The sequence below is a fragment of the Hyperolius riggenbachi genome, chromosome 10 (genome assembly GCF_040937935.1).
Source record: "Hyperolius riggenbachi isolate aHypRig1 chromosome 10, aHypRig1.pri, whole genome shotgun sequence".
Classification (NCBI taxonomy): Eukaryota; Metazoa; Chordata; class Amphibia; order Anura; family Hyperoliidae; genus Hyperolius; species Hyperolius riggenbachi.
In genome coordinates this window covers 232,555,573-232,581,127 of record NC_090655.1, presented here as the reverse complement: position 1 = coordinate 232,581,127, position 25,555 = coordinate 232,555,573, and the positions used below count along the sequence as shown (strand labels likewise).

At 44.1% G+C, this 25,555-nt stretch overlaps 2 protein-coding genes across 2 annotated transcripts in view; one reads left to right on the top strand and one right to left on the bottom strand.

Annotated features, from left to right (window-relative positions):
• LOC137534815 (zinc finger protein 585A-like) overlaps positions 1–7,301 on the bottom strand; it is a 38,075-nt gene extending 30,774 nt beyond the window's left edge. Inside the window, exons 1-4 of the mRNA XM_068256470.1 lie at positions 7,229–7,301; positions 5,607–5,795; positions 5,420–5,517; positions 3,582–3,906 (exon numbers count right to left, since the gene is read on the bottom strand). Of these exons, the coding sequence (XP_068112571.1) occupies positions 3,582–3,906; positions 5,420–5,517; positions 5,607–5,733 (550 nt within the window). The 5' untranslated portion in view covers positions 5,734–5,795; positions 7,229–7,301. The remainder of the gene's footprint in view (positions 1–3,581; positions 3,907–5,419; positions 5,518–5,606; positions 5,796–7,228) is intronic.
• Positions 7,302–7,484: 183 nt separating this feature from the next.
• The window catches only part of LOC137536898 (zinc finger protein 585A-like), a 44,381-nt gene continuing 26,310 nt past the window's right edge, over positions 7,485–25,555 (top strand). Inside the window, exons 1-7 of the mRNA XM_068259078.1 lie at positions 7,485–7,549; positions 8,626–9,033; positions 12,017–12,101; positions 12,408–12,594; positions 13,202–13,299; positions 13,788–14,035; positions 17,564–18,765. Coding sequence (XP_068115179.1) covers positions 13,930–14,035; positions 17,564–18,765 — 1,308 coding nt within the window. The 5' untranslated portion in view covers positions 7,485–7,549; positions 8,626–9,033; positions 12,017–12,101; ... (1 more) ...; positions 13,202–13,299; positions 13,788–13,929. The remainder of the gene's footprint in view (positions 7,550–8,625; positions 9,034–12,016; positions 12,102–12,407; positions 12,595–13,201; positions 13,300–13,787; positions 14,036–17,563; positions 18,766–25,555) is intronic.

The following is a 25,555-nucleotide window of genomic DNA, read 5'->3' as shown; positions in this document are numbered from 1 at the left end:
TTAAGGAGAAATTAAGAGAATGTTTTTCTATTAGGCCTGATTCAGCTGTGCATCGTGGCAGTTCAGTGCCTCGTTTGAACGCTGACTTTATTTAAGCATCAGTTATTTACAGTGAAGCTTTTAATGTCTAACATTTAACCAGTGGTAGTATATCTACGCCCCATGGGAGTACTCTTCCTGTCCCAGGGCATAGATATTCGTCTTCTGTGTTGGATGGGCAGTTTGTGTGCGGCCGCGGTAGCAGTTGGCAGGGCAATGATTGGTGAATAGTAATGACTATTCCCAAAGACAATCTAAGGGCCTGATTCATGAATGAACACTGCTGTAACCAACAGCAGTGTTAAAGGATACCTGAGGTTACGTGACATGATGGGATAGACATGGATATGTACAGAGCCTAGCACACAAATAACTATGCTTTTTCTTTCTCTGCCTGAAAGAGTTAAATATCAGGTATATAAGTGGCAGACTCAGTCCTGACTCAAACAGGAAGTGACTACAGTGTGATCACCACTGATATGAAATTCCAACAATAAAACACTTTCCTGACAGAAAATGGCTTCTGAGAGCAGGAAAGAGATAAAAAGGGTCAATAGTTCATAGATTTTATCTCTGGCATACTTCAATTAATGTGTCATTGAGCAAAAACAATATAACAGTTAAAACTTAAAAAGTAGATTTAAACATAAAATAAAACCGTGCTATATCTTAAGTCATTTTTAGGAGAAGGAAGATAGATACCATCTTTTATTTCATTTGTTTATTATCGCCTTGGGTGTCCTTTAATTCGTTGAAAGTCTGTACAAACATACAAACTTTCACTTTAGCTTAGGAAGCAGTGATTCATATTGCAACATTAAATAAATAAATAAAAAAAAAATACACCTAAAAATTAAAACCCCATTAACCCAATAAATGACACACTAACCCTCATAATTACCAAAATGAGATAATTTAAAAGATAGTGATTACCAACATAAATAAGTGAATATAAAAGTTGAGCAAGAGAAGTGGCGGCCGCTGGAGAGATACGTAGAGAGCACACTTCTCATGCGTCAGACTGGCCGCGACTGGCAGAATTTATGGGACCGGTACCGGAGCTGGAGAAGGCTGAGGTCAGCGGCATGGGAGCGATCCGTGCACATGGGGCTGGAGGAAGCCCCAGGTATGTATTAAACTTTTATTCAATCTCGTCTCTGGTACACTTTAAGTGACATCAGATCAGTTTATGTTTTCCATTTGTTTTTTGTTGTTTTGCTGTTTAATCATGCTTTAGAGCAGGGGTCTCAAAGCCGCGGCCCTCGATACAATATTTTGTGGCCCTCGCCGGCAAAAGCTTCCTTATAGTTCGCTTCAGTGCTCCCAAGTAATCCACTGCATCCCCGCCGCTAAACGAGGGCTGCAGAGCCCCCAAATCGCCTGGGGGGCAATCCGCCGGCAATTCCTGGAAGGGGCAGAGCTTTCAGCTTCAGCTCTGCCCCACCTGACGTCAATCGGCGCACGGATCACCGCCTCTCCCTGCTCCTCTCTGTGAAGGAAGAGTGAGAGGGGCCACGACTGACGTCAGGAGGGGCAGAGCTGAAGCTGAAAGCTCTGCCCCTTCCAGGAAATGACGGCGGATTGCCCCCCGGGCGATTTGGGGGCTCTGCAGCCCTCGTTTAGCATCGGGGATGCGGCGGATTACTTGTAATGGGAGCACTGAAGCAAACTATAAGGTAAAATAAGTAAAATAGTTCGCTTCAGTGTGAATTTGATTTTGAAATAAAAGTTAATGCAAGGGACGGTGGGGGGTGGGCGGGAGCTGCTGATTGTGAAATCCCTTATGCCTCATCCTGACTTTGCCTCCTGCGGCCCCCAGGTAAATTGAGTTTGAGACCCCTGCTTTAGAGCAAAAATGTAATTGTAAGTTTCATACCACTTTAAGGCAAGAGAAGAAACCACTATAATCTGTATTCCCACATTATGAGTACATTTATGCCCCACTCCCTTGTGGTTGCCATGACGTGAGGCCAACCACACCTGCTGCTTTACAAGATGCATAATGCTAAAACTCCCACCAGCATCTTAGTACTGTAGGTCTTCTAAAGCCATAAATACAGCATACTGCCATATTCTAAATCTCCAACACCCACCTTCTACAAACAGCACCTAAATTCTTACAGCTCCTTTACTCAGCACAACCTGTGCTGTGCTCCTACTGGCTAACCTCTGGTCGCAATAATTTAATGTCTATACTACTTACACTATATAGCTACTCATACAATGCATCCCTTCAACACTAAGTGAATATGTAGATCAAATACAGGCAGTGTTCTCCTAAGATTATACTGTCCAGCTGGGTGACATGAAAAATTAGCCTGGTGGGTGGAACAGGGAAATATAGGGGCCGTCGCTTCCATAGGTGCAATGAGGCTCCATAGGGTCAAACTGGGCCATTGCTCAGGGCCCCAGAGCTGGCTGATGGGCCTCCAAGTCTCCCCCCAATTGGCAGTGCTCCCTCAGTACCCTTGCAGAGGCTTGAGCTTCTTTGACACATGATTGCTGGGTGCACATTCATCCACACAGACACACTACATAGACTTTACACAAAGACATACAGACACACAGACAGATGCAAAGACAGACACACACTACAAAAACCATTCAGGCAGCAAACTCTAGGGGGCAGCAGTGCTGTACACTGGTACAGGAGACAATCTTTCTCACCCTCCCCGATCTGCTGATGGGTGGGACCAGAGAACTGCGAGTGTGTGATCCCACCCCTTAATTATTATTCACTGCTCTCCTAGCTGGCCCCACCTCCTTTGTATGTACTGCCCTGATAAGAAAGCCATGACAGCCGGGCGCTCACAAGAACTAGCCGGACGGAGCACCCGGCTAATAGGGCCTGGGGAGAACACTGTCCTCTCTCTGTCTCCTCATTCTCCTGCTGTTCCCAATTCAAATTTCCTGCATCTTCAGTTCTCTTCAGAAGACTACAGAAGTATTCGGGTCCCTGAGTACTTCTGAAAACAAGCGGCTCTGTAGTGCGCTTCTGTGTTTGTAGTACAGAGCCACTTGTTTATGGAAGTACTTGGAGACTCAAGAACTTCGAGGCCTTTGAGGAGACCCAAACGTTTCTTCAACATTAAAGTTGGATCACTGTAACAGGCCCCTGGCGTTGGAACAAGAGGATGCATACAGGACCAGGAAGGTTCTGAGGGATGTAGAGCCTTCCCTCTTCTTAGGCGGGCATGTAACTTTTCTTTCTTAGGTATCTAAAGGTAAACTTTAATTGTCCCCAATCTCTGCTGCATACACTTTACACCAACGTTGCATGCAAGCTGGAATGATTTGCATCTCACTCAAAGCCTCAGCTTTGTATAATCCATGCGTACTTCACATCAAAACAAAGCAAAACAAATGTGGGCAGCAATAGGAATGTCGTGTGTGTACTGTCTATGTGGTGTGTTTATACCTCATTACAAGCATACTGTGCAGTCACATGTCACACATCACACCCCTATTACTCCTCTCAGCCCTGGTCCAGTCACTTTCAGTTTACATTTTTTATGTACTTTTCATATGTAAAGATGTCTTACCTGTTCTATACTCTGTAAAAGTGCCCTCTTCCTTAACTGTCCTCATCATGTCACCCTCCTCCATATACTGCTGATCACTCCTCACATGCGTCACTTCTTCTTCCTCTTTAACTGTCCCCATCATGTCACTATGCTCCATAGACGGCTGTTCACCCCTCACATACTTCTCTTCTATTTCCTCTTTAATTGTCCTCATCATGTCACCATCCTCCATAGACTGATGATCACTTCTCACATATGTCTCTTCCTCCTTTATCATACTGATGTTACTGTAATTCGTAGGCGGCTGATCACCCTCTACTTTTACATCTGTCAAATATTTTTTCTAAAAATATCAACAGAAAAGGGGAAACATCTATCAAGTGATAACAATATGGCATGCTGACACAGAAAAAGAAAAAACAGAACCTAGTAATCCAAGAACAAATAAATCCTTACCTGCAAAAAAGGGGTGGTCATGCAGCCAATCAATCAAAATTCTTTAATTAAATGTCATTAAAAAAAGTTAATGAATGTACAAGAACAAGAAAACCCATGATTAAAACCATGTTTGTGGAGAAAAGATGTTTTTACATCATTAAATAGGATTTGCAGTCTGCTTTCAATGTAATTGGTGCAATCTCCAAGCTGATTTAACTCAGCTTTGCTTTCCTTAAAGGACAACTGTAACCAGAGGGATATGGAGGCTGCCATATTTATTTCCTATTAAACAATGCCAGTTACCTGCCTATCCTATGCCTCTAATACTTTTAGCCATAGCCCCTGAACAAGCATGCAGCAGATAAGGTGATTCTGACATTATTGCCAGATTTGACAAGATTAGCTGCATGCTTGTTTCTGGTGTTATTCAGACACTACTGCAGCAAAATCGATCAGCAGGGCTGCCAAGCAACTGGTATTGTTTAAAAGGAAATAAATATGGCAGCATCAACATTCTTCTCACTTCCGTAGTCCTTTAATAGCAGATGTCAGGGAGTCTTCAAGCATTTGAAAGATGGCTTGGAAGTGGCTATCTAATGCAGATTCTAAGGCTGCTATAGTAACAGAAGAGGTAGGAGAGAGCTGAAGACCTGCCTGTGTCAGAGGAGCTGGAGGTGCGGAAGCCATGTAATCTGCGCCAGCTTGGCTGGACAGAGGCGGTCGGAGGTACTTTTTCATATTGCTGGCTGCTGAAGCAGATTTCCCACTTTCCCACTGTGCCATTGGGTGGAGGAAAGCACATGGAACGCGATCAAGTGAGCAGGGCAGGAAGGCTAGCATCAGCTGCAAAGTTTGTGGTGGGGTGACAAAGCAGCTGCCATTCTAGTCCAACTCGTGCATGTGCCTTCATTTCCCTTTTCTTTTTTTGCACTAACACCTGCTGTGGTCACTGTATTCAGTGACGGATTGTTAACTTCTCAGTATTGAGCACTTTACAATATTTATAATCCTTTTTGTATATACTATGCACTTTTCTAGTACTGTATCCATTTTTTCCATGCATGTATGTATTTATGGTTATCTAGATACATTCCTTGATTAATATGCTAGTGGCTACACCTGGTTTTCAGGAAGAATAGAGAGGACATATTGCTTTTCATTGGTTTTAATCTTGGATTTTCTTGTTATTGTACATTCATTACCTTTGATATTGATTGCTGGCTACTAGATTTTTTTGTTAGTTAATACAGAATTTTGATTGATTGGCTGTGCAACCATCCACTTTGTTATGAGTGGGAATGTATTTGTTCAACAAAATGAAAACAAAAATAATCAGTGAACAGTAATAATTTGAGACTACATAGCAGAATATAACACCACTCAGTTTGGAATCACTAGAAACCATCAGTCCCACCTACCTGATAATGGTGCGGGATGGTGTGCTCTTCCTGTGGACAGACCTGGGAATACAAAGGACCTGTACATCTCTTTGCTGGGTTCCTGTTACTGGATCCATCTGTAGGAAACACACACACACTGGTGCTGGGGATCTAAGTGGACCCTCTTTACTGCTCTCTCCTTTACAAAAAATAAGTCTCTGCTTACCTGATGATGTGAGGGGACGCTGATTCTCCATCACAATGTCCTTATAGGAGTCCTTATGTTCTTCTAAATACTGACACTCATCTGTGGAAAGATAGACAGTGTCACCCTGTCTTGTCTTCATAGTCATGTGGCTCTGATTGTCATCCTCCTGACTTATGTGGTCATGTGATCTCTACAAATTGCCCCTCCCTTTAGTTAGTGACAAATTACATCTACACAGCTTTCATAGTTGTCATGTGAGAAATAGGGGACTGTGCAGGGACATTGTGAGTCTGGAGAGCTATCAGGAATAAAGTAACAGAAAACATGTTATGGAGAAAGAGTAAGCACTGACATGTTTCATGGGATAGTGTAAAAAATGACACATTACAGGTGATGAAATGACAGCCAACATGTTACACTGCAAAAAGAAGATGAAAGTGATGAGAAGGGAGACATGGAGGGAGCAGGGAGAGAGATAAGGGAAGGATGAAGGCGCAAGAGAAGAAGGAAGGGGTGAGAAAAGGGAAAAGATAAAAGGCAGTGAGAAAAGGGACAGCATAAAGGAGAAAGAGAGAGAGAGAGAGAGAGAGGGGGGGGGGGGGGGAGGGGGGGATGAAAAAAAGAGAGAGGAAAGGATGAAAGAGAGCAAAAAGGATTGAAGGTGAGAGAGAGAGAAAAAAGGGACAGGATGATGGGGAGATAGAAGGGAAAGGATGATGGGGAGATGGAAGGGACAGGATGAAGGATTGAGAGAAGAGGAGCATGAAGGGAAGGATGAAGGAGATGTCACTTACACCCTCCCCATGCCTATAATCTCACAACCATCCCCTCCCATGCTAACGGTAATGTTTTGCTTTAGCAATGCTAAATGTATTTGGTAGTGCCAATGGGGGGGGGGGGGATGAAGGGGAGAGAGAAGGAAAGAATGGAAGAGTAAGTAAGAGGAAATATATATAGAGAAGACAGACAAAAAAGAAAGATGGGAGAGAGGCAAGTTAGAGATACTGTATATGAAAAAAGAGAGGGGAAAGGGGTAGATGAAAGTAAACAAAAGAGTGGAGCTGCTCTATGATGCCAGTATCTGTCCTCTACTCCCCACTATGTGTTCCTCTTCCACTCAAATACCTGTGTTCTCCTCCTCAGTACCCTACACTCCCAATACCTGTCTTCCCACCAACCTCTTTAGGGCTAGTTCACAGTGCTCAGTTGCGTTGTAGAATGATTCTGCTTGTCAACTCAATGCCCATAGAATTCTATGGGCCTGTTCACAGTGTGGCATTGTAATGGATGGTGTTATTCTAACTCATCGCATACAGGCATTGTATTAAAGTCTATGTCCAGTTGCCATTGCTGTTGACACTCATTTTAACATGTGCGTTATGTAACTGACCACTGTGAATCCAGCCTGAAACCCCTCTCTACTTTGTGCCTCTTGCTTCTCCGATACCTATCCTGCTCTCCCTCAAGAGCTATCCTCCCCTCCCTCATTATCTGTTCATCCCTCACCCCTGGCCTCCCATTACTACTATGTACTTCTACACCCCAATACCAGTGTATCCCTGCCAACTCTGTATTCCTAATTCATCAAAATACACTATCGCACCTTTTTTTCCGATCTCATAAAATATAACTCTCATCACCTTCTCTGTCACAGCAAAGTAGTCTTCTTTGCACTTCCGGTTTCCTCCCATCATTACTTCCACTCTATGCTCCTCTTCACTTCCGGGTTATTTATTTCCTAGTTATTGCCAAGCATTAGAGGTGAAGTACGCACAGACCGGAAGTGATTAATGACGTGACGGTGCGATGACAGGAAGCTCATAGAGGACTGTATGCACTATGCAGTAGATCATCATTTATTATTATACTAATACACTTACTCCATGCATTGTATTTCAGGAAGAGAAGGAATATAGTAAGCGTGTTTCTACCAACATAGTTCTCAACGTGTGGAATATTAGGTGAGAGATAAATAGAACCCCATCGTAAGGGAAGGGAGTATAGCTATTTGGGGGGGGGGGGCTCCCAATTGTCCCTCTTTTAGAACTCACAACTGTCCCTTTTTTTTAGAACCAAGTGCCTCTTTCTTCCTCATGTGTCCCTCTTTTAGGACTAATGTAAGGATCTGTATAAAAATGTGTATTTTTCTACTGAACAATTTTTTAATTGTCTCTCAAAGGAGTACTGTAGGGGGGAAAAGAGTTGAACTTACCTGGGGCTTCTAATGGTCCTCCGCAGACATCCTGTGCCTGCGCAGCCACTCACCGATGCTCGTGTTCCCGCCTCCGTTTCACTTTTGAAATTTCTGAATTTAAAGTCAGAAAACCACTGCACCTGTGCGTCTGTGCCCTTGTTCCCGCTGACGTCACCAGGAGTGTATTGCGAAGGCCCAGTACTGTCTGCGTCTGAGCAGTACGCTCCTGAGAACGTCAGCGGGAATGAGGACATGGCCGCGCAGGCACAGTGCTTTTCCGACTTTAAAGTCGGAAATTCCAGAAGTGAACCGGAGGCAGGGACCAGAGCATCGGTGAGTAGATGTGCGGGCACAGGACATCTGCGAGGGACCATTAGAAGCCCCGGGTAAGTTCAACTCTTTTTCCCTCTACCCCCCTACAGTAGGCCTTTAAACTTTATCTTCTTCATTGCAATTGATATATTTCTTATTTTCAAATGATTATATGAAGGAAAATAGTGATGATAAAAAGAACCAGTAGGGTTTTCATTATAAAGTTACATTGGTCCTTATGTAATAAGCCATCTAGCAGAACAACTCGTCTGTTTGACACACTCAAAACGTTTATACTTGGGCTGAAGAGCAATTGGTTTGTCACAAATCCCCTGCATTATATAATTAAAACATCCTTTGGGTTATGTTATCTCCTGCCTGTGCTGTTGATGTGATTGTGTTCATTATTATTGTGGTGTGCTGTGTGAGTGTTATGTCACAGTGGGCAATGGTGTCCTCCCTTCCTATCTGGATGTGTGCACATAGGCTATCAAATGACCACTCTCTCTCTCTCTTTCTCTTTTTTGAAAGGATCCCTGCATGGGGGCATCTGCTGTAATGAAAAGAGAGTTGAAACTGCTGACCACTTTGAGCCACTTTCTACTTACACATTGCCCTCGCCACTGTTGGAACTCCACTCAGCCAGTTCGGAAGGGAGGAAGACATTGCCGCCTGTTACAAAAAAATACACTCAGCACACCACAACTAGAATGCCAAGTACACAATCACATCAACAGGCAGGCTATAACATAACTGCATTGTTTAAGATATGCCTTTATGGATAAGCAGCCCTGGACAGTTCTGTGTTATAAAGCAATTCTCAGGGCCTCACTGTATCTGACACAAGAAACCAACCCGGGGCTAGGCAAATTTGTATATCTAGATGAACTAGAATTGAACAGACCCTCCTGGAGAGATAACCCCAAGCACCTGTGCCAGGTATACTTCTTTCATTCATCTTTTTGCCAGTTTTTGCATATATTTTAGAGCAGAGAGGACGTTCTGAGTTCAGGTCTCTTTTGAATGTGGTGTGGTGTGGCAACAATAGGTGTTCCTGCTTCAGATGAACTATTCAGCTAACAACAACACCCAACTGCTAAGCACTTAAGGCGCCCATACTTCAGACAATGTATGGGAAGATTAACCAAGAGACAGATCTCTCTCTGAATGGAGACAAGACATCTGTTGCCTGCCCATACACCACAGGTCGATTCCCAATCAATTTCATGCTGAAATCAATCCGGAATGAGCAGACGCAGTATCCGCACCTCGCCAATGCTCAATGTGCCCAATGAACTATACATTACTGACATCAATAGAAGAGAAGGAAAGCTGGCACTGCTGCAAGTTGCAAACATTTATTTGAAAACGTGAATGCTTCAAGGGTGCAGTGAAACCATCACAAACATAGAGGCAAAAAACATACCATTAGGATGTTCAGGGGCATGTGGTGGTGCGGTAGATCTAGGGTACAGGAGGAGCCTGACAGCCGTTTCGCACAAAGCTGTGCTTCTACGGAGGCTGTACTGCAGAAGGACAGCTTTGTCCGAAACAGCCGTCAGGCTCCTGTACCCTGCACCCACCACACCACCACGTGCACCTGAACATCCTTATGGTATGTCTTTTGCCTCAATGTTTGTGCATGTTTCACTGTACCCTTGAAGCATTCACTTTTCCGGTACAGCCTCCATAGAAGCACAGCTCTGTGCAAAACAGCCGTCAGGCTCCTCCTGTACCCTGCAACCACCATACCACCACGTGCACCTGAACATCCTAATGGTATGTCGTTTGCCGCAATGTTTGTGATGGTTTCACTGTACCCTTGAAGCATTCACTTTTCCAGTACAGCCTCCATAGAAGCACAGCTGTGTGCGAAACGGCCATCAGGCTCCTCCTGTACCCTGCACCCACCACACCACCACGTGCCCCTGAACATCTTAATGGTATGTCTTTTGCCTCAATGTTTGTGAATGTTTCACTGCACCCTTGAAGCATTCACGTTTCCAAATAAATGTTTGCAACTTGCAGCAGTGCCAGCTTTCCTTCTCTTCTATTGATGTCAGTTCTACGGAATACTTCTGCTAGAGCACACTGTGGGCATTCAACATAGAGGACACGTGGTACACCAGTCAACTTTGCACAGCTCATCATGGATGTCTTTTAGCTGAAGTGCCAACCTGCTGCTACCTTTCCTGTGCTCTACACATTACCTGTCCTTGTCCACCGCTGACTCCTGAATCCGTACTTCGTCCATACACGCACTCCACACGGTTGCCGGAGTAATGCGGGGGCGTGTGACATCGAACACGCACCCACATGTACACAGGCAAATATGTGGGGCACGTGTATGGACTGAGGACAGTGCCTGGAGCTAGCGGCAGTCGCGGACATGTAATGTATAGTGTACTGGGTACCGGGGGGGCACATTGAGCATAAGGGGGACAGCAGTAGGAGTTTCATCACTCGCTGTTGCTGCCGCACACCTGACCAACCATGATGGCCAAACATCTTGCAGCACGTCTGACCGATTAATGTGACTTATTTCGGCCTGAAATTGGTCGCATCGTCAATCGGGGATGCACTTGGCAGCACCGATTTTCATCCTATTTGATTATAATAATCGAATTGGATAGTCGATCGGCCGCCGAGTCACCTGATGTATGGCCACCTATAGACTTTTGCTCTCTGCCATGGAGGTGGGCTCTCTCGGCTACAAGGATGAGACATTGTATGAGAGAGGCCCAAGCATGTGTATATGATGAGATAGAATAGATATGATGCCTCCCTTTTGTTTTTCCCATTCCCTTAGCTAGCACTTAATATTTCAAATGCCATAACTTGTATACTTATTTGAAAAGAAGCTTGGAACAGAGGCGCCAAAGTAGGGTAAAAACATTTAAAAATCATTTAACCACCCTGGCGTTCTGATTAAATCGCCAGGGTGGCTGCGGGAGGGTTTTTTTTAAATAAAAAAAAAACTATTTCATGCAGCCAACTGAAAGTTGGCTGCATGAAAGCCCACTAGAGGGCGCTCCGGAGGCGATCTTCCGATCGCCTCCGGCGCCCAGAATAAACAAGGAAGGCCGCAATGAGCGGCCTTCCTTGTTTTGCTTATATCGTCGCCATAGCGACGAGCGGAGTGACGTCATCGACGTCAGCCGACGTCGTGACGTCAGCCGCCTCCGATCCAGCCCTTAGCGCTGGCCGGAACTTTTTGTTCCGGCTGCGCAGGGCTCAGGCGGCTAGGGGGGCCCTCTTTCGCCGCTGCTCGCGGCGAATCGCCGCAGAGCGGCGGCGATCAGGCAGCACACGCGGCTGGCAAAGTGCCGGCTGCGTGTGCTGCTTTTTATTTCATCAAAATCGGCCCAGCAGGGCCTGAGCGGCAGCCGCTGGCGGTGTTGGACGAGCTGAGCTCGTCCAGACCGCTCAGCTGGTTAATAGGGACAGTAGGGATGGTCTTACCTCCCAATCAAATACAGACTGTGTTAGTAGAAGTTCAACAATCATACCATTTATTCAAGTACTCCACAATGCAACGTGTTTCGCAGGTTCTGTCCCGCTTTATGGGGCAATACAGGGAGCATAAAACTAGTACAGGTCTGGATCAAAGTCAAGTGCCACAGAGCCACAAAGCCACTTGACTTTGATCCAGACCTCTACTAGTTTTTGTTGCTCCCTGTATCGCCTAATGAAGTGGGATAGAACCTGCAAAATGTGTTGCCTTATGGATTACTTGAATAAATGGTATGATTCTTGAACTTATACCAACACAGTCTGTATTTGATGGGGAGGTAATTCCACCACTACTGCCCCTTTTTAAACGTTTTTTTACCCTACTTTAGCGCCTCTGTTCCAAGCTTCGTTTCATGTTGCTAAGTCCACCCTGGGTGGAAGGGTCTTATCCCTTGTTTTGTGTTTACAGAGAGCGACTTCTTAACGTGAGTGGAGTCAGGTTATAATCTCTTCACTCGCCTACACAGTGGTTGCCTTTGTGGTAACCCACCTTTGTGAGTATAAATACATAAACATCCTTTGGTGATTTAATATACTACACGTTATTGGGCTCTCGGTCTCCCTTTCTTTTTTCTACAAGTTTGTATATCTACTTATTTGTAAATAAACCTATGTTTTTTTTAATGAGATTTATTGGTTGGTCTTTAATAAGTGCGTAACATAGGCTAGAGTACATACTACATGTATGTAACATAAGCTAGAGTACATTCTACAGATATATAGAAATGGCAGTTATTTTTTAAAGCTTCCTAAATATTCACTCGACACAAACCAGATCATTGTCGTTGTTTTGTCCACAGAAAAGACTGTCTTGTATAGACAATGTGTCCACGTCAATGGAGTCAGATGAAGCACAGAAAACAACAGAGAAGACAAATTAAGATATCCCTGTCTATTTCTCCATAAAGGAGTGTCAGTATTTAGAAGGACACAGGGATCTCTACAAGGACATCATGATGGAGAATCAGCCGCCTCTCATATCACCAAGTAAGAGGAGACTTTCATTTCCTGTAAAGGAGAGAGCAGTACAGAGGGTCTACATAGATTCCCCATCATCTGATAAATACATAGATACATGACTGGTGCTCCAATAGGGGCAAACTGGGCTAGTTCCCAGGGCCCTGAGGCAGCCTCCGGGCCCCCCAGGTCTCCCCTAAATGTATAGTGGTCTCTGGGGCCACCGCAGAGAATTTGGTAGTGAAACAACTCACCTGTCCAGGTGATGCACTTCTCAAGCTGTTGGCTGCATCATCTCAGTGACCTGGGGCCATGTTGCATGTGCTGGACCATTGAGAAGAGGTGACAGTGGTTATAAACACAGGGAGTGCGCAGACTGATGGAGGAGAGTGCCGACCAGACAGGTGAGTTACTCCTAAATTAGTTACGCCAAATTATCTGCAGGGGCCCCAGGGATCACTACACCAGCAATCTGCTCTCTTGTTCTGGGGGAGAGGGGCGAAGTAACAAATAGTCCTATTGCCACTTATTTGGTGTTGAGTGGGGGGCATGACATTGTTTCCTAGGACCCACTGAGTCTGGAACAAGCCCAGCATAGAAACAACATGTTCAGTTAGTGTGTATGTGTTTTCTACAGATGGATCCAGTAACAGAAACCCATCAGAGAGATATACAGGTCCTCTTTACTTCCAGGATTGTCCACAGAAGGGTCACGTCATCCCCCGCCATTATCAGGTAGGTGTGACTGCCGACATCTAACAAATAAATAATAATAATGGCAGTATTTGTATAGCGCCTTTCTCCTGTCGGACTCAAAGCGCTTGCGAGGCAGCCACTAGAGCGCACTCAGTAGGCAGTAGCAGTGTTAGGGAGTCTTGCCAATGAACTCCTTACTGAATTACTGGCTTACTGAACAGGCAGAGCCGAGATTCGAACCCAGGTCTCCCATGTCAGAGGCAGAGCCCTTAACCAGTACACCATCCAGCCACTGCTCCTTTAGGGTAATACCTTTAATGACTGAGGCCTCATTGACACTAGTGTGCTTCTGTCTGCTTTTATGCAACATGTATCAGTCTGTAACATTGATTTACTGTGAACGAGGCTTAAGTGTATTATGGTAAAGGTACTACCTGAATCAATGTTAGTTGGTTAGATGTTGGCAAATCAGCTTCAGACGGCGTGATGTCATGTTCTGCTGTGTACATAATTTTGTCTAATTATAGGATGAAAATCTAAAAATTGAGGTTAAAGAGGAAGAAGAGATGTATGCGAGGAGTGATCAGCAGTGTAAAGAGGAGGGTGACATGATGAGGACATTTTAAAGAGGATGAAGAAGAGGCATGTGTGTGTGGTGGTAAGCTGCCTATGGAAGAGGGTGAGATGACCAGGACAATTAAAGAAGAAACGTATGTGAGGAGTGATCAGCAGACTACAGAGGAGGGTGACGTGATTTGGACAACTAAAGCGGAAGGTAATGAGAAAGTTAATTTTGATAATATAAAAACAACTGCCTTTTTTAGTTTGTTTGTTTGTTTGTTTGTTTTTTTTACATGCACACACACACACACACACACACACACAGATTGGTCACAGTAGAGGGGTTTCAAGGACAACTGTAGTGAGGAGAAAATGGAGGCTGCCGTATTTATTTCATTTTAAACAATACCGGTTGCCTGGCTGTCCTGCTGATCTATTTGGCTGCAGTAGTGTCTGAATAACGCCTGAAACAAGCATGCAGCTAATCTTGTCAGATCTGACAATAATGTCAGAAACACCTGATCTGCTTGTTCAGGGTCTAAGGCTAAAAGTATAGGAGGCTCAGCAGGACTGCCAGGCAACTGGTGCTGCTTAAAGGGAACCAGTTATGTCAGCCTCTATATCCTTCTCGCTTCAGTTTTCCTTTTAAGGTATTGTTAAACAGGTAATAATTATGGAAGCATCCATATTCTTTTCACTTTCGTTGTCCTTTAAGGTGGCCACACATGACAATAAAATTATCAAGTTTTATGGCAATTTAATAATAATTGTTGTAGAGAAAAATCAAACGCTTCTTTTCATTATTCATTAAAGAAATCATGTCAAATCCCCCCCCCCCCCCCCCCCCTTCCCCTCATAGAAGTTGATTGGGATTGACAGATTTTTCTGATCAATATCTATAAAATTTGAGTGTTGTAGGGTATATTCTCAAATTCTTCATTTAAAGACCCAACCTTTTTTTTTAGAGTTTTAGTTTCATAATTGAAAACTGGAGAAAAATTGATCAGATTGGACAGATTTTTTCAAATGTTACAATTAATCAGGAAAAAATTGATTGTGATCCAGAGCGCCCCCTTAAGGTGGCCATACATCAGGCGACTTGGCGGCCGATCGGCCATCCTATTTGATTATTATAATCACGTTGGATGAAAATCGGTGCCGCCGAGTGCATGCCCGACAAACAAAGCGACCAATTTCTGGACGGAAGTTGGTCGTATGGTCGAACGCGCATGCTGCAAGATGTTGGGCCGAAGTTGGTTGGTCGGGTGAACGGCTGTATGGCGGCCGATTTTAGAACAAGCGACGAAATGACGAAGCCCCCGCCGCTGCTGCCGCAATGTATAAATGTGTGTGCATTTACACATTACCTGTCCGGTGTCAGCCTCCACGCGGTTTCCTTCCATCTCGCCGGGTTACGCATACACGCTAGCGGCGCAATAGCGCCTGACGTCAGACGCTATGCGCCACTAACGTGTATGCAGCTGTTACCCGGCATGGACGGTCACCGGGCGGAGGCTGCTATAGGACAGGTAATGTATAAATGCACACACTGGGGAGGGCACATTTATACATTGGGGGGCAGTGGCGGTACGGATGTGGCCGGCTCAGCTGATTCCCTGAAGATTTCATGCTGAAATCGGACGGGAATCGGCCTGTAGTAGATGGGCAGCTTCGACAAGAGATACATTTATCTCTAATCAGATTTGATTAAAGATAAATTTGTCTCTTTGTTGAATCTGCCCCAATCGTCATGTCTATGGGCACCTTAACTCTTTCATTTGTATCCAGCCATAAATTGCGCCATTCTCAAGTTGCAAATTGCTTTAATTGGTCTGATTTCAAGATCCTAAGAGCAGGCGCTGCTATGTAAGGTGTGCATAGCGCTCACTACACAACATTAAGCTATGCTGCTTTAGCAGTGCAGTTTGATGAATCGGGCCCTTTGTGCCAAAAGCTAGTATCGCCTAGTTAGAATGGGCTTGATTCATCAAGCTGCGATGCTCTAAAGCAGTGCAGCTTAATGAGAGGAGCGCTAGCTCAGCGCATTCTATGCTGTGGTAGTGCAGCTTTGCGTGCACTGGTAACTTACGCACGCTTCTTGTAACTAACGGCTGCTCAACTCGTCCTGCCTTGAGTCCCGGTGGGTACAGTGGCTTTCTAGGACGTGATACCGGAGCTTTGTTTGGCCCAATAGGTTACCTGTCATTTGAGTGGGCCAATCAACTTATGCTGCCTCTTTATCAAGGTAAGGCATCTAAAAGGGCACGCTACACTGCCCTGCTGCAGCATAGCATGTGCTAAGGTCACTCTCCTCTCATTAACCTGCGCTGCTTAATGTTCCTCTCCGCCACTCTGCATCCTCCGTTCTTGCAGCCATTCAAAATCAAGCAATAGAGTTGATGCTTACATTTTAATGATAATGTGCAGTCAAGATGGTTTCAAATTTTGGAGACTTATGCTGCCTCTTTATCAATTTAAGGCATCTAAAAGGTATCTGTAATGATGATTACATATCCATAAACCGAAATGCACAGTTAATATGCCATTATAACAAAATATCACCCCAGGGCGACATGCAAAACACTAGGGGAACAAATCATGCTAAAGCGTGTCAACCATAATGATTCTGAAAGTGCAGAATAATGCTCATCAATATGCAAATGTGGGTTAAAAGACTTGCTACCACGCTATAAATTCACAGCAAAAAATGTCCATATACCGCAATCAAGTAAAACAGATCTCCAAAAAGCAAGGTACAAGATGTAAATGAAACCCTTTGTGTTAGGGCATGTATTCATGCATGTCAAATGCTGGCCCATGGGCCAAATCTGGTCCTCAGAGTGGTTTCCCTATTTTGCATTATGTTTAGGGGTAGGAGGTGAACCACTAGACACCAGGGGACTGTATAGGGGAGGGAGTAGGGCCACTAGACACCAGAGAACTGTATAGGGGAGGATGCAGAGTCACTAGACACCAGGGAATGATATATTGGAGGGAGGGAGGACCACTAAACACCAAGGAACTGTATAAAGGAGGGAGAAGGCTACTATACACGAGGGAACTGTATAGGGGAGGGAGGTAAGGTCACTAGACACCAGGGGACTGTATAGGGGAGGGAGTAGGGCCACTAGACAACAGAGAACTGTATAGGGGAAGAAGCAGAGTCACTAGACACCAGGGAATTATATATTGGAGGGAGGGAGGACCACTAAACACCAAGGAACTGTATAAAGGAGGGAGAAGGCTACTAGACACCAGGGAACTGTATAGGGGAGGTAGGTAAGATCACTAGACACCAGGGAACTGTAGAAAGTGATAGGTGGTCACTATACATTGAGGTTGGCCCAGGACTTGGTCCCAGTGTTCAATTTTGACCCACTTTGTATTTGAGTTTGATGCCTCTGTATTAGGGTAAAGTTAGGTTGGGTCACTGATACTTTTATACTGGAATTAACTAGTAGAATATCTGTAATTTTACAGATATTCTACTAGCAGCTATCTCGGATGCCCTTTTTACTTCAAGGGTATGCAAATAAGTTTGCCTTGCATGTAAATGTATTTCCAATTGTATGAAGCTTGAAATTGGGCTACTCAGAACATTTAATTTGTTTAATTCCAGGCAAGGTTGGAATATTTGCACTGTCTATTTTAGGTTTCACAAAATGTCCACTGCAACCAGCCCTAACTGTTACTCTCCTCAGAAGCCTCTAACAGGACCTGATGATATCTCTCTTTTTTGTAGCGCAGAGTCATGGCATCGAGAACCCTCCAGATACTTGTGACTCTGTATCCCCAGACTGTACAGTGGACGATGATGTCATCACAAAAGATTCTGCAAGCGGGAAACTTAGAACCCCAAATATTCCTTCAGGCTTCCCCTGTACCTCCAGCCCTGTGAGACCGCATGATGGAGCTCAGAAGAAAAATAGATTTTTCTGTGCTGAGTGTGGCAAATGTTTTATAAAGAAGTCACACCTTCTAGTGCATGGAACTATTCACACTGGCGAGAAGCCACATTCGTGTACAGAGTGTGGGAAATGTTTTGTACAGAAATCAAATCTTATCAGACACGAGAGATCCCACACTGGAGAAAAACCACATACTTGTACTGAGTGTGGAAAATGTTTTGTATTTAAATCTCATCTTGTCAGACATCAAACAATGCACACGGGCGAGAAGCCGTATTCCTGCTCTGAGTGTGGGAAATATTTTGGGAGGAAGTCCTACCTTATTCTACATCGTAGAACTCACACCGGTGAGAAGCCATTTATTTGTCCAGAGTGTGGGAAATGTTTTGTACGTAAATCACAGCTTATTGGGCATGAGAGAACACACACAGGCGAAAAACCATATCCCTGTTCTATTTGTGGAAATAGTTTTGTGAATAGATCAGACCTTGTAAGACACGAGAGATCTCACACAGGAGAGAAGCCATATTTATGTCCTGAGTGTGGGAAATGTTTTGGAGAAAAGTCACACCTTGTATTACATCGCCGAACTCACACCGGTGAGAAACCATATTCCTGTACGGAGTGTGAGAAATCCTTTGTTACCATATCACAGCTTATCTTACACAAGAGATCCCATACCGGCGAGAAACCATATTCCTGTTCTGAGTGTGGGAAATGTTTTGTACAGAAATCAGACCTTATCAGACATGAAAAATCTCACACTGGGGAGAAGCTGTATTCCTGTACTGAGTGTGGGAAACGTTTTGGAAAGAAGTACCACCTTGTCATACATTGTAGAACTCACGTCGGTGAGAAGCCATACTCCTGTTCTGAATGTGGGAAATGTTTTGTACAGAAAACGCACCTCGTCAGACACGTGAAGTCTCATACGGGAGAGAAGCTGTATTCCTGTCCTGAGTGTGGGAAATGTTTTGCACAGAATTCACATCTTGCCAAACACTTGAGAGCTCACACTGGCGAGAAAGTGCTTCCCTGAGTTCTGCTATAAGAATAAAGCCTGATGCGTAGTTGTGTTACTAGCAGGGATGGTCAATGAGATGCAAATAATTCTGCAGGTGTATGCAAATTTTGTATGCAAATGTATGCATTCCCTTTGCTCATAAAATCAATTACAGTAATTTGATTTGTTACATTTTGGGGTTGGTGACTACAAATTAACGGATACCCGAGGCGAAAATAAATGATACAAATAAATTATTGTATCTATCTTCCTTCTCCTAAAAAATGACTTTGTAAGATATTCCACAGTTTTATTTTATGTTTAAATCTACTTTTTAAGTTTTAACTGTCTTATTGTTTTTTGCTCAATGACACATTCATTGAAGTATTCTAGAGCTAAAATCTATGAACTATTGACCATTTTTGTCTCTATCCTGCTCTCAGAAGCCATTTTCTGCTAGGAAAGTGTTTTATAGTTGGAATTTCTTATCAGTGAGGGTCACTCTGTAGTCACTTCCTGACTGAATCAGCCTCTTGCACACCTGATTTTAACTCTTTCAGGCAGAGAAAGAAAAGAAGGAACACAACATACGGTAGTTATTTGTATGCTAGGCACTGTATATACTCCTCTCTATCTCACCATGTCACATGTCACCCCAGGTATCCTTTAACCACTTCACCCTAACTGGACAAAAATTTTCGTACAGTAAGGGTGCGCACACTCCCGCGGGTCGCACGTGCTCCCGCGCGTCCCTCCCAACCCCCACCCCACCCCCGTGCGCGCTCCCGCTGCCGGCCGTTAGCCCAGTGTCTCTTCAGCTGCGGCTTTTGTGAGATCAAAAAGTTCCCCGTCTTCATACTTCTTCCTGGGAGCGAGATCGATCGCTCCCAGGACTTTTTTACTATGGCCTTCTTGTGGCCAAATTGCAAACTACACCAAAAAACACTTTGTATTGAATAGATACATTTTTTAACATTTAAAATCCTCTGTTTACCTCCCACACCAAAAAAAAACCCACATACAAGTTTTAATAAAAACAAGATATAGATCAATTAATTGTGATGAGTAGTGCTAAAGTTATTGGCAAATGAATGGGAGGTGAAAGTTGCTCAGATGTAAAAAAAATCTCAACCCTGTAGGCTGAAGTGGTTAAAGGGGTTCTGTGGCCCTTTTTTAAAAGGCAATTTAAATGAAGAGATATGTTCCTTTCATGAGTACTAATGTTTGTTTCCCTGTCTCATGTAGAAACAGCTGCGTTGTCTCTGTCCTGCTCCTTTCTAATTATTCGTCTAGTTAGTCGAATATTGTGCTGCAGGAAGAGGCAGACAGTCTAGCAGCTATTCCTCCCTGCCTCCCCCTTACCCTGCTGCACGTCATCTGATGAGTCATCCCTGACCTTTCTTCATGCTCCAGACAGCAGGGGAAGGGAGATCTGCCTCTTGTGGCTTCAGCTCAGCTCATCTCTTGTGCACAGCAGTACAGGGAGACTGTGTACTGACCTGGAAACACTTTACATTGCAGCCATCTTGCCCAAAGGTTTAAAAATTATATTTTATGAATTAAGTTATTTATTGGCAGCAGGGAGCGTCAATAATAGGAGAAATGAAGAGGGGAAATAATGGGCTATACAGTAATATGTTTATTTTAATGTGCTGTAAAATCACCACAGATCTTTAAGTTCACAGTATTACTATTCTCTACACATGCACTCCCCTACAGAGCAGTTGTGAATCTACTGAGAATGTTGTACACATTGCATGCAGAGGTGTTGTCTATTACCTATAAACCTGGTTCAGGTCATGGGTGAAGAATGTGTGATAGAAGAAGAATCCCTTCATTCTCCTGCAGAGTACCTGCACATCACTCTTACGTGTACCCACAGTTACATTGCTTAGGGCCTGATCCATGTTCAGAATGTGCATGAAGAATGTGTAATAGAGAAAGAATCCCCTCATTCTCCTGCAGAGTACCTGCACATCACTCTTAAATGTATCCACAGTTAGTCCCCTTTCACATGGGCATCTGACAGGTGGTGAATTTGCCGCCTTTCAGCTGCTCTCCTGTACAGGCCAGGCGCTTGCTAGCACTCGGTCTGGCGCGAGAGGAGCATGGTCGATCAATACATTCGACCTATTTCGGGCCAAAATCGGTCCAATTGCTTGTTGTGGCACCAATTTTCATCTGATTCGTCAGAATTATTGAATCAGATGGTCAGTCATGCCACAACATTGTTAGATGTGTAGGCAGCTTTACCCTCCTGCTGTGTCAATGTACACCTCCTCTAGTAGAGCGTGCCACTCTGATAGATTGATTTTTTTTTAAATTCCTCCCCATAAATTGTTCCAGTGATAATCGCTCAAGCACTAATTGTGCGTCTGGAGGGGGAGCTTCAGATTAATGGAATAATATTGCTTAATCACAGTTCAAGAAGTGAGGTAGCCCCTTTACTTACTGCTCCGATGGCTCATATAATCGGGAATGCAGTCCCTTCTGCTGTGACAATGTTCACCTCCTATGGTAAGGTGGTGGGTTGCCGATATTAAATTGACATTAGTAGAAGTCATCAGTGAATCTACTTCTGGGCCTTTATTCAATCCATTTTTCTCCTAGGAGATATTGTTTAATCTTCTGTTTTACATACATTTTCAGCAATCTGCAATTAAAAGAGTACCAAAAAGTAGGTGACAAAGTACTGTCAAACTTATTCTGAGTATGTTTGCTTGTTTGCGGCATTTTATTGATAATAATCACCTAGGAAGGAAAAATCTTAAAATGAATTGAATAGGGGCCCAGGGTGTGATTTTACTTCTACTAGTGCAAACTACTTTGGGTTTTCTTATCACAAGTGGACAAGGATTAGGGCCGCACTACCTACTTATCCCTATAAAATGACTGTCCTTGCCATCAGCCATGACAGTAATTATAGGATGTGAATAAAACGCACCTAGGTGAGGTTGTTACACAAGTGATGGTACAATGTATAGCTGCCAGTCACTAATAAGGACCCCCGAAGAGTCATCACTGACGAAACTGGTAGGGTGGAGCTTGGGTGCTACAGGAGAGGACACTTACTCTATGCGTGGATGTCTGGGAACGTTTTCTGATATGCACATAACTTTTAAGCTAAATGTATGTGCCTGCGTTCTCCGTATTTAGCTGGTCTGTCATTGGTCAGCATTTAAACCTAGTGAGCGGTTTAACTTAATGCACGTTGGTGGCGGCACGCTTTGTGGTTTGACGTGAGACACTAAAATCACATGAGGAAAGAGCTTAAAGGGATACTGTAGGGGGGTCGGGGTAAAATGAGTTGAACTTACCCGGGGCTTCTAATGGTCCCCTGCAGACATCCTGTGTTGGCGCAGCCACTCACCGATGCTCCGGCCCCACCTCCGGTTCACTTCTGGAATTTCAGACTTTAAAGTCTGAAAACCACTGTGCCTGCAAGGCTGTGTCCTCGCTCCCACTGATGTCACCAGAAGCGTACTGCGCAGGCCCAGTATTGTCTGTGCCTGCGCAGTACGCTCCTGGTGACATCAGCGAGAGCGAGGACACGGCAACGCAGGAGCAGTGGTTTTCAGACTTTAAAGTCTGAAATTCCAGAAGTTAACCGGAGGTGGGGCCGGAGCATCGGGGAGTGGCTGCGCCAACACAGGATGTCTGCGGGGGACCATTAGGCGAACACGGTAAATCCAGCGCTGGACACTTGGGCGCAGCAGCGCAGGAGACTTGGGCGCAGCCGGCGCCACTATAGGCCGTAATAGGAACTACGGCTATCGCAGGCACAGGGAGTAACTTCAGCGCCGTCAGAAGACGGACCTGAAGTTGCTTTTAAAACAATAATTCAGCTTCCAGCAATTGCTGAAAGCCGAAATATTTCATTCCCCCACTATCCATGTCGGCCTGGAGGGGGAATAGTAATTAACACGGCCCGGACTTGTGCGGCAGCAGGATCAGCCACATACTGGCTGTGTCCTGCGCCCAAATCTCCGGCGCCGTTCTCTCTCGTACGCCCATTAGAAGCCCCGGGTAAGTTCAACTCATTTTCCCGCCGACCTTCCTACAGTATTCCTTTTAGCCACAAGTTTATTATGCAATTACGCTATTCTTGTTTATATTGTTTTTCTATATGATCCTGTGAGCCTAAACCTGGGAGTAGACCTGATTAGCAATTGGAGTCATTGCAGTCTGCCACTGAGCTCTATTTGCTGATCTGTCGTGGTGAGCATTCCAGCAATTGAAGGGTGTATGGTGGCAGTACTGGGACACTGGGTGCTGATACTGTTGTTGAAACGGAGTTGCACTATGTATTGCTTTCTGCTTTTATAAGAAGAAGCTGTGGCATTGACCTCAATGCATTAAGGGCAGGTCAGTAAAATCATTTTGTTGGTAAAATACCACATTCAGTATTTTACACTTTTTTTCCCAAATTTACTAAAGATCTTCTGATTTTTAGTAATTGAGGCAGAAGTTCAGTAATTTACCAAACAAACATGCCTCATTTTACTAAGCCCTGCTCGCTAAGTGTCACTCACCAGCTGTGGATCAGGTCAGTGGTGAGGCAGGAAGCTGTGTGTATGAGTCAGGGCATTCTGTCCTGTGCATCTCTGACATCCCTTTAGATGTGCTGCAACCATCAGAGGGAGTGCTTCTGTATAACTACAGCTTTTCACATCTAAAGGGATGCAGAAAAGCCTTATAAAAAAAGTCACCTTCCTCTGCTCTGTGAGATTGACCCACCTGATACCCTGTTGCATCAAATCAGGATGATAAGCAGGGCTGTGTTGCTCTCCCTATTGGCTGCCTGGCTCTCCCTAAAGTCTGTCTCAAATCTACTGCACAGAAAGAGTGAGTTATCAGCTGCTATGAGCTGGAGAAAAAATACTGAACGCTTTTTTGCCCCGGTTACCGAATGTGGAAATTGCAATTTCTTGACATTTCCTGAAGCATTTATCGCACAGGTCGGTAATTTACCTCACTAGTCAGTAATTCTAAATTTCTGTGCAGTAATAGGTTTAGTGAATTGAAATTAGGGAAGGTGATCGGTAAATTCAGCTGTTTTCAGCATTGCCGAATGTGGTAATGCTTAGTGAATTGAGGTCATTGTGCAATCTGGAATCTAAAGGAATTGGTTGTTTCTGATTAACTGTGACTGTTGAGTGCTGCAGATGGAGCCCAACCACCACTTACAAACTAATGTAGACTACATAATAAACCCAGAGCAGTGGGTAAATGGAATTTGATTTTATGGCTGACACTCCCACTTTAAACAATACCAGTTGCCTGGCTGTCCTGCTGATCTTTCATGCATCAGTTGTGACTGAATCACACACCTGAAACAAACATGCAGCAAATCCAGGTGAACTTCAGTCAGAGCATGCTTGTTCAGGGTCTATGGCAGGCATGGGAAAACTTGGCCCTCCAGCTGTTAAGGAACTACAAGTCCCACAATGCACTGCAGGAGTCTGACAGCCACAGTCATGACTCATAAAGGCAAATGCATTGTGGGACTTGTAGTTCCGTAACAGCTGGAGGGCCGAGTTTGCCCATGCCCGGTCTATGGGTAAAGGTGTTACATTAAGAGGATCAGCCAGACAACTGGTATTGTTTAGGAGGAAGTAAATATGGCAGCCTCCATATCCCTCTCGCTTCATGTGACTTTAAACACAACAGGCTAGCTGAGATTCAGTTGAGAAAACAGATCAAGAGGGGTGCATACACAAATAATTGCTACAAGCAATTTATGGTCTTTTGTTAGTTACAGTACCTTAAAATGTACCCGAGGCGAGATGTGACATGAGATAAACGTGTATGTACAGTACAAAGCATATTAATAACCAGGCTGTTTTTTAATTAATATGTTGCTGCCTGAAAGAGTGACAGCTTCTCTCGTGTCAGGAATATAGTAAACCTCACTGATAAGTACAATAACTGCCATAAAAGTTTTCCTGGCAGAATACAACTTCTGTATTTTAACTTTGGAACACTAAATAGACAACCATTGAACACAGAAAATAAAATGTTCAATTTACTTTAAATGTTTATATATAAAATAAATCCAGGAAATTTCTATAACAAAGTAGTTTTTAGGAGTAGGAGGATAAATACCATTGTTTATCTCATCAGCTTATTTTCACCTCTGGTTCACTTTAAGCAATTAGAGTCCAAGTATAATGTGGTCCTCCTATGGACTCTAGTGGACTCTAGTGTTCTTATGGAAAGCTGGGGCAGTTCAGCAGAGTTTTTTCACTTGCTTCTTTTAAAGATCCAGGCTCGGAGGGCCGAACTGGAGTTCTGCCCCTGTGGTAGGGACTGGTTTATTCCTAGCTTGCCTTGAGAAAAATAATCATAACTGTATAATCAGGCAATATCTCGGTCATCGCTCCCAGTAATTATTATTTATTTATTTTATGTAGTTATATAGCGCTGACATATTACGCAGCGCTTTACAGAGTATGTGGTCTTAGTTACATAGTTACATAGTTATTTTGGTTGAAAAAAGACATACGTCCATCGAGTTCAACCAGTATAAAGTACAACACCAGCCTGCTCCCTCACATATCCCTGTTGATCCAGAGGAAGGCGAAAAAACCCTTACAAGGCATGGTCCAATTAGCCCCTAAAGGGAAAAATTCCTTCCCGACTCCAGATGGCAATCAGATAAAATCCCTGGATCAACATCATTAGGCATTACCTAGTAATTGTAGCCATGGATGTCTTTCAACGCAAGGAAAGCATCTAAGCCCCCTTTAAATGCAGGTATAGAGTTTGCCATAACGACTTCCTGTGGCAATGCATTCCACATCTTAATCACTCTTACTGTAAA